General features: G+C 39.2%; 1 protein-coding gene across 1 annotated transcript in view; it reads left to right on the top strand.

The window, feature by feature from the left end:
- tpgs1 (tubulin polyglutamylase complex subunit 1) overlaps positions 1-5191 on the top strand; it is a 7451-nt gene extending 2260 nt beyond the window's left edge. Inside the window, exon 2 of the mRNA XM_079819206.1 lies at positions 4267-5191. Within this exon, the coding sequence (XP_079675332.1) occupies positions 4267-4825 (559 nt within the window). The 3' untranslated portion in view covers positions 4826-5191. The remainder of the gene's footprint in view (positions 1-4266) is intronic.
- The last annotated feature ends 4256 nt before the right edge of the window (positions 5192-9447 follow it).

Genomic DNA, 9447 nt, shown 5'->3' with positions numbered 1-9447 from the left:
CTAATGTCCTCTCAGCCTCGACTAGTACAAAGTGCATACACACTGCTGTTCTTTCCCTCACGTGTGAATATAAACAACGCCAGTGATAGTTGTCATTTGGCCTCTAGAGGGCGCTCTCGTGCTATACAACGCCAGCAGACCCTTCTCAGAGCTCTTCAGGGCTCGACATTAACGCTTGTACGGGACAAGTGGATTTTTTGAAGGGGCAAGTGAAAAATAATTTTACTTGCCCGACGGACAAGTATCCTGGTTAAAACGTCAAAACAAAAAATAACTAGGGAATCACCAAAGTGCAATAATGATTCTGCATCAGTGTAAGTGGCGATCAATAGTGGATAATAATATAAAACTAACTGACGTTAACAAGGTTGAGCTGTTGAGGCTCGCGCAGCCTCTCGAGGAGAAAATCCAAAACAAATGAGCGCCGCTCACACACAGAAACTCAGTTAACATACACAGTTAAAATTGTGTAGTTTTTATATTTATAACATATGATACAGTTAAGCGACATTACACTAACAAGAGTGTTGTTTTCCTGAATACCATCACGACTGAACTTGACACTGATTTCATACGCCAGTTCCATAAACAATTCATTAAAATTAAGTCACTTACATTTTAGAAGCAATATTGACTTGTTTTGTTCTATTTCAGCAGCGAAAATAGTTCCAAACAAAGATCACAGCAGAATCATAACACACCTCACAGCAACAGTGTGTGTGTGTGTGTGTGAATGATTCAGCGTTTCAATGAATCGGTTGAATCAAAGATTCAATGACCAATTCATAAACGACCGCCTAATTCTTGAATGATTCAGCCGTTTGAACGAATCGACTCAATGACTCGCTCATTCAGACGGTCACCTGCTGCCACCTACTGGTGCTTTAGTTTCATCTTTCCAACATTTCTGATTTGTATATACAAAAAAATGTAAAATAATCTCATAACATTATTTAATGCAGTTGTAATTTTCAGTGTAAATGATTTAATTTGATTGGTAACAGCCTATAGTGTCTTATTCTAATTTAATTTATAGATCAAATTTAAGAATATAAAAGAAATCTTAAGCATATCCTATATTTAATAAGATTATGGACAAAATGCCCTTTATAAAAAAGGTACAAATATGACAAATATGCATATTTAAATATGTCAAAGCTGATTAAACACTGGTGAGAATATTGCTTCAGAATAGATTATATTTACAAAAAAAATCCGGACATGCAAATGTTTTACTCTGACAAGTGAATGACAGATTTAAGCATGTGAACAGGCTTAATGTCCAGCCCTGGCTCTTGTACTGTGTAATGACAGCGCACCCTTCTCAGCCGCTCCAGCAACGCAACCCGGAAAAACTATCGGTATTGATTTTTGCCGATAACTGATTGTTCCACCAATCAACTATCGGTGCCGATTAATCGCAGACTTCTAATATATATATATATATATATATATATATATATATATATATATATATATATATATATATATATATATATTAGGAATGCAACAATACAGTTAGTCCACGGTTCAATACATACCTCAGTTTTTAACCACGGTTTTCGGTTCGGTTCGGTTCGGTTCTGATGGCTTGTAACATCAGTTTTTTGCTATTCTATTCTTAGGCGACAGGAACCGCAAGAGGTTAAAGAGAAAAAAGATTTTTTTTTACTTGCAATACTCTTTCTTTATTTTACTTAAAAGAATTGAAAAACCTACCTTAAACTTAAAAAAAACCTTGTACACATTCCTAGTGTATTGTATAATATAAAATAAATATATATAAAGATTTACACTGGCAGCTCAGAGCTGTACAGCAGCATTTAAGTATGAAATTGAATGAATAAATGTAAAAATAGAACACTTCACAGACTTCACTATAAAATATACACTGATTCTTATTAAAGCTACTGTATTAAAGTTCTTTAGTCAAGAGCAGTGAGTGATTTTCTCTTTGTCTTTTGTTGTTGTATTAACATTAAAGGGATATTTCACTCAAAAATGAGAAATGAATACAGGTTTGGAACAATATTAGAGTGAGTAAATAATGACATAATTTTAGAGGTGAACTGTCCTTTTAAGGACAGCGTGTTCACTATAGGCTGCGCTGCTGTCAATTAAAGACCTGCACGCATCTAATATACAGACACACCGATTTTACTTTCACTTTAGACATAACGACTGTGTTTATGTAAAACTTGTGTGTATTTGACAGTATTAGCGCAGTAAGACGACTTAGTCCAGTAATCTCGTGTTTGACAGGCGTTTAGTGCGCGTGCTCAGAAAAGCGCATGTTAAAACCGCGCACGCGAATGAGCCGGCAAGGCTTTAAAACGCATGCAAATAATGAACTTTGGTGATTGTGAATAACTATAGTGTTCCGTGAGTATAACTCCACCACTAACGTGTGATGTGAATGTATGTCGCGTTGTTCAGTATATTAGGATTGGAGGCAAATTATAGAATTTGTAGAAAAATACTTAATTAAATGCTAAACCGAAAAACCGCAATTCACAGGCACGTATTGAACCGTGAAGGCCGTACCGAACGGTTCAATATTATATTGAGAATTGTGGCATCCCTAATATATATATATACAACCCCAAATCAGAAAAAGTTGGGACAGTATGGAAAACGCAAATAAAAAAAAAGAAGTGATTTCTAAATTTACTTTGACTTGTATTTCATTGCAGACAATATGAACACAAAATATTTCATGTTTTGTCTGGTCAACTTCATGTCATTTGTAAATATGCATCCTTTCCTGTCATTCAGACCTGCAACACATTTAAAAAAAAGTTGGGACAGGAGCAATTTAGGGCTAGTAATGAGGTAAAATGGTTAAATAATGATGTGATTTGAAACAGGTGATGTCAGCAGGTGATTGTAATTATGATTTGGTACAAAAGCAGCATCCAAGAAAGGTCTAATCCTTTAGGAGCAAAGATGGGCCGAGGATCGCCAGTTTGCCAACAAATACGTGATAAAATGATTGAAATGTTTAAAAACAATGTTCCTCAAAGAAAGATAGGAAGAGATTTGGATATTTCACATTCAACAGTGCATAACATAATTAAAAGATTCAAGGAATCTGGAGGAATTTCAGTGCGTAAAGGACAAGGGTGCAAGCCTAAGCTGAACAACCGTGATCTCCGATCCCTCAGGCGGCACTGCATCAAGAATCGTCATCATCTAGAAGCCATATCACCACATGGGCTCAGGACTACTTTGGCAAACCTTTGTCAAGTACCACAATACGTAGTTACATCCACAAATGCCAGTTAAAACTGTACTGTGCCAAAAGGAAGCCCTATGTTAACAGTGTCCAGAAGCGCCGTCGACTTCTCTGGGCTCGGAGGCATCTGGGATGGACCATCACACAGTGGAAACGTGTACTGTGGTCAGATGAAGCAGTATTTCAGGTATTTTTTGGGAGGAATGGACGCCGTGTGCTCCGGACCAAAGAAGAAATGGATCATCCAGACTGTTACCAGCAACACGTCCAGAAGCCAGGGTCTGTCATGGTATGGGCTTGTGTCAGTGCCCTTGGCAAAGGTAACTTGCACTTCTGTGAAGGCACCATTAATGCTGAAAAGTACATTTGGAGCTTTTGGAGCATAATATGCTGCCTTCAAGAAGACATCTTTTCCAGGGACGTCCATGCATATTTCAACAAGACAATGCAAAACCACATTCTGCTCACATTCTGCAGTCCTGTCTGCGGAGGAAGAGGGTTCGGGTACTTGACTGGCCTGCCTCAGTCCCGAACTCTCTCCAATAGAGAATGTGTGGAAGACCCCGTACTGTTGCCCACCTTAAGACTTGTTTGCAGGAAGAATGGGACAAAATTACACCTGAAACACTTCATCACTTGGTGTCTTCAGTCCCTAAACGTCTTTTAAGTGTTGTGAAAAGGAATGGCAACATTACAAAGTGGTAAATGCTTTACTGTCCCAACTTTTTTTGAAATGTGTTGCAGGTCTGAATGACAGGAAAGGATGCATATTTACAAATGACATGAAGTTGACCAGACAAAACATGAAATATTTTGTGTTCATATTGTCTGCAATGAAATACAAGTCAAAGTAAATTTAGAAATCACTTCTTTTTTGTTGTTGTTGCGTTTTCCATACTGTCCCAACTTTTTCTGATTTGGGGTTGTACATATATATATTTATATATATATAAAACCAGCTCTTGCACACACATGACCAGTGCGATTCCCTCCTTTAGATCCAGTTTGAGCTCATCCCTTCTTCCCCTCAGGTCAGCGTTCAACAACAACATCCGTGTGGCGTACGAGCTGCTGAGCGAGAGCGGCCGGCGTCAGCGCTGCGGAGGCGGAGGTGGAGGTGGAGGCGTCCGCGGGTGTCTGTACACGGAGATGCTCGGGTCCCTGTGCAGCGAGGGCGGTCTCTCCGGCTCCACCGCGGCCCCGCTCCTGCGCCGCATCCAGTGCCACGACTACGAGTCCGTGCCCTTCGAGCTCTTCCGGCAGGCCGTGCTGACCTGCTCCGTGTTCGCCGACTACATCCGGAAGTCCCAGTGTCTGTACGCGGCGGTGGCGAGCGCGCCGGACCGGCCGGCGGAGAGGGCGCTGTGCCAGGCGGTGCTCGCCACCCTGCGGGAGGCGCTGGAGACGGCGGGCGGGCCGGAGGGCGCGCGGTACCTGGAGGCCAGTGCCAAGATCTCTCCGGCTAAAGTGGCTCAGGCCATGGCGGAGGCTCATCCCGGGAAGCAGCAGGACGGGCCCACGATGGACGCGCAGGAGTTCGAGGACGCCGCCGCCGCGCTCTTCATCGCCCGCGTGCGGATGGTGACCTGAGAGAAGAACTCATTTACAGCACAAACCTCTAAAACAGACAAAAAAACTCTCTCACACACACACAAAAACACAATTAGCTTTTGGAATGGCACGTGTTCATTTGTGTGTGCGTGTATTTTTGTGTTTTAGAGAACTTCACTTTTGAGCCTTTTTTTCTGCATCCTGAATGATTTGTAGATTGTATGCACAAAAAAACTAATTTCCCATTCATTTCCGATGGGGGTCATTTTTGACCCGAAGGTCCTGAGTGTGACTATTTTTTGTTAAGACCACTTAGACTTTTCAAATCCTGTCCCCAATATTTTTGGGTGTTCATATACCAAGTACCAATAAAGTCACCAAGTTTCGGACCATTCCGATGAAGTTACGATTTTTCAATCTTTTAATAAAACGCAAGATCCACAGGAGTTCGAGGACGCCGCCGCCGCGCTCTTCATCGCCTGTGTGCGGATGGTGACCTGAGAGAAGAACTTATTTCTAAACATTCTTAAACCAGGAGAATCGAAATGACTGAAGATATTACTTCTTCACTGCAAAAAATACTCTTCTTAGTACTGAGTATTTGTGTCTTGTTTCTAGTTTAAATATCTAAAAATTCTTAAAGGGTTAGTTCACCCAAAAATGTAAATTGTGTCATTAATGACTGAGCCTCATGTGGTTGGACACCCGTCAGACCTCCGTTCATCTTCAGACACAAATGAAGATATTTTAGTGTAAATCTGATGCTCTGAAAGGCCTCCATTGGCTCAATGCACTTTACACTCTCAAGACCCTTAAAAGACACTAAAGACTAAAGTTACAAAGTCCATCTCACTACAGCGGCTCTACAATAACTTTATGGAGTGACCAGAATAGTTTTTTTGCACAAAAAGCCCTAAATAACGACTTATATAGTGATGACGATTTCAAAACACGGCCTCATGAAGCTTCGAAGCGTTATGAATCAGTGAGTCGAATCATGATTCGGATCGCGTGTCAAACCGCCAAACTGCTGAAATTTGGCGATTCAAACTGCTGAATCGACTCACTGATTCATAACGCTCAGAACCGCTGAATCGACTCACTGATTCATAACGCTCAGAACCGCTGAATCGACTCACTGATTCATAACGCTCCAAACCGCTGAATCGACTCACTGATTCATACCGTTCAGAACCGCTGAATCGACTCACTGATTCATAACGCTCCAAACTGCTGAATCGACTCACTGATTCATAACGCTCCAAACCGCTGAATCGACTCACTGATTCATAACGCTCCAAACTGCTGAATCGACTCACTGATTCATAACACTCAGAACCGCTGAATCGACTCACTGATTCATAACGCTCCAAACCGCTGAATCGACTCACTGATTCATAACGCTCCAAACCGCTGAAACGACTCACTGATTCATAACGCTCCAAACTGCTGAATCGACTCACTGATTCATAACACTCAGAACCGCTGAATTGACTCACTGATTCATAACGCTCCAAACCGCTGAATCGACTCACTGATTCATAACGCTCCAAACCGCTGAATCGACTCGCTGATTCATAACGCTCCAAACCGCTGAATCGACTCACTGATTCATAACGCTCCAAACCGCTGAATCGACTCACTGATTCATAACGCTTCGAAGCTTCATGATGCCGTGTTTTGAAATCGTCATCACTATATAAGTCGTTATTTAGGGTTTTTTTGCGCACAAAAACTATTCTCGTCTCCATAAAGTTATTGTAGAGCCGCTGTAGTGAGATGGACTTTGTAACTTTAGTCTTTAGTGTCTTTTAAGGGTCTTGAGAGTGTAAAGTTGAGCCAATGGAGGCCTTTCAGAGCATCAGATTTACACTAAAATATCTTCATTTGTGTCTGAAGATGAACGGAGGTCTGACGGGTGTCCAACCACATGAGGCTCAGCCATTAATGACACAATTTACATTTTTGGGTGAACTAACCTTTTAAATCAAGATGCATTTACTAGATAAGTAACATTACATAAGACATTTTTTCTTGTTTTCTTGAAAATAAAATCAAAATGAGTTTTTGTTTAAAACAAGCTAAATTATCTGCAAGTGGGGTGAGAAAAATAATCTTGTTTCTGATTGAAATCTTGTTTCGTGTTTCTGTCCCAATCAGAAACAAGATTATTTTTCTCATCCCACTTGCAGATAATTTAGCTTGTTTTAAGCAAAAACTTAGATTTTTTTCCCCAGAAAACAAGAAAAAATATCTTATGTAATGTTACTTATCTAGTAAATGCATCTTGATTTAAGAATTTTTGGATATTTGGACTGGAAACAAGAAAAAATACTAGAGAAGAATTTATTTCCAGCACAAACCTCTAAAACAGACAAAAAAACTCTCACACACACACACACACACACACACACACACACACACACACACACACACACACACACACACACACACACACACACACACACACACACACACACACACAAAAACACAATTAGCTGTTGGAATGGCACGTGTTCATTTGTGTGTGAGTGTGTTTTTGTGTGTATAAGTGTGTGTGTGTGAGTTTTTTAATCTGTTTTGCACTCTTGATGTTTTAGAGATCTTCACTGTTGAGTCTTTTTTTCTTCATCCTGGCTGATTTGTAGATTGTATGCACAAAAAAACTCTGGATTTTCATATTTTTGCCAATTTCCCATTCATTTCCTATGGGGGTCATTTTTGACCCGAAGGTCCTGAGTGTGACTATTTTTTTTTTTTTACGATTACTTTTTTTTTTACGACCACTTAGACTTTTCAAATCCTGTCCCCTGTGTTTTTGGGTGTTCATAGTACCAATAAAGTCACCAAGTTTCAGACCATTCCGATGAAGCTACGATTTTAAATATTTTTTTATAAAACGCAAGATCCACTGTAGTGGTTAAAATGTGCTATTGCGTGATGATAAAAATGCTCAATGTGTCCACCGGATGGCACCGATCTCATAGAAAAAATTGCTTTCATGAGGCCTAGGCTTGACTCTAAAATGAAATACAGCTTAAATAAAATTTGAAAAAAAATGATATATATATATATATATTAAGGGTGGGAATCTTAAGGCACTTCACGATTCGATCCGATTCAGATTCTGAGAGTAACGATCCGATTCCCAAAACGATTCTTAACATACATTTTTGGTAAATAATTATCCTGCTGTGCAAAAACATGAACTTTATCTGCATTTAATAAGCCTGGGGCTTATTATTTATCTAGGTCTTTAAGGGTTAAACAGCTATATTCTCACCTGGAAAAGTCTTACAACTACATTTTGTGACACAATAACAGTAGTATTTTTAAATTATGCAGGGTTTCTCAACACGTCACTTCACCATGTGACCAGAGAGCAGGCTCCTGATTGGTTAACGCGGAGCGTTTTGACGACAAACTTCAGATTTCTCGCTCCAGACCAGAGGCGGACAGTAGGCTACTTAAGTATTTTTACTTTCTACTCCAGTAAATTTTTCAAGTATATATTTTATCAGTGTTTTTCTTTGGAAAACTTTTAATTCATTAAATTCCAAAGCATTATTTATAATATCATACTTTTTACTGCATACATTTCATAAATAAAAGTATTTTTTTCCCCCTTGAATACTTAATTACATTAAAATATAGTACTTTCTTACTTGTACTCAAGTAAAATGTTAATTACTTTTACTTGAGTAAAAGTATACAATACTACATTTTTAATGTAATTAAGTATTAAATGATATTCAATACGAAACATAGTGCAGTAAAAAGTTCAATGTTATGTTTTGGAAAGTTGTGAAGTAAAAGTTTTCCAAAGAAGAACACTTATAGTAAATATACTTGAAAAATAAAATGACTTGGAAAGTAAAAATACTTCAGTAATGTCCGAGGCTAAAGGCAGCAACCCCTAGTGTCAGTCGCTAGAGCGTCTCTTGAGATCAGAGGAGTGAGGTTTACTCTAGCTGACCTCCGTTACACAAAGAACTGATACTTTCCATGGTTTAAACAGAACACATCACTATTTTCACTTAGTAAATAGCATCTACAGCTACTTGCACTTGGTGTAAATATTATTTCAATAAATATTATTATCGCTATTTGCACTTAATCCACTTTGATCATGGTTTTGCTCTGTTGTTAGCTGAACTCTAATTTAGTGCGAGAAACCTCAATTGAGGAAGTGTTTGCAGTTATTTCTGTTCCTGACGACTGAAATTGTATCGATTCCCTTTTCAGTACCCAGATAACCCACAGTTTCTCGTTTACTCCAGCGCCGCATTAAACTGCATTCATCACTCACTCCTACATCTGTTGTGCGTGAAAACACTGACGAATCGTTCACAATAAGACCAGAAACATGAATAAAGCAAGTATATTTACACAACATAATGTTCATTTATATCTTATTTGCATTAGTACGACACTAAAGACCTCGTCCAGAGCTCTGTAGTTCAGCTAGTTTGAAGAGATCATACGCTGCATATTTCATGTTTTTGTTCAAAATGAACTAAATGTAAATAAATCAATACATCGATGCTTCTTCCAAAAAGTGTTTTTGTTTGACCCTGAATCACTGTGGTAATCATACTGTACGTGTTTATATTTTACACCTGTCGGGATGGTTTTCGCGCGCATTTACGTACATCCATCAC

Source organism: Gobio gobio, assembly GCF_949357685.1.
Source record: "Gobio gobio genome assembly, chromosome: 6".
Classification (NCBI taxonomy): Eukaryota; Metazoa; Chordata; class Actinopteri; order Cypriniformes; family Gobionidae; genus Gobio; species Gobio gobio.
The sequence above is the reverse complement of the archived record's forward strand: the minus strand, read 5'-3'. Positions and strand labels throughout refer to the sequence as shown.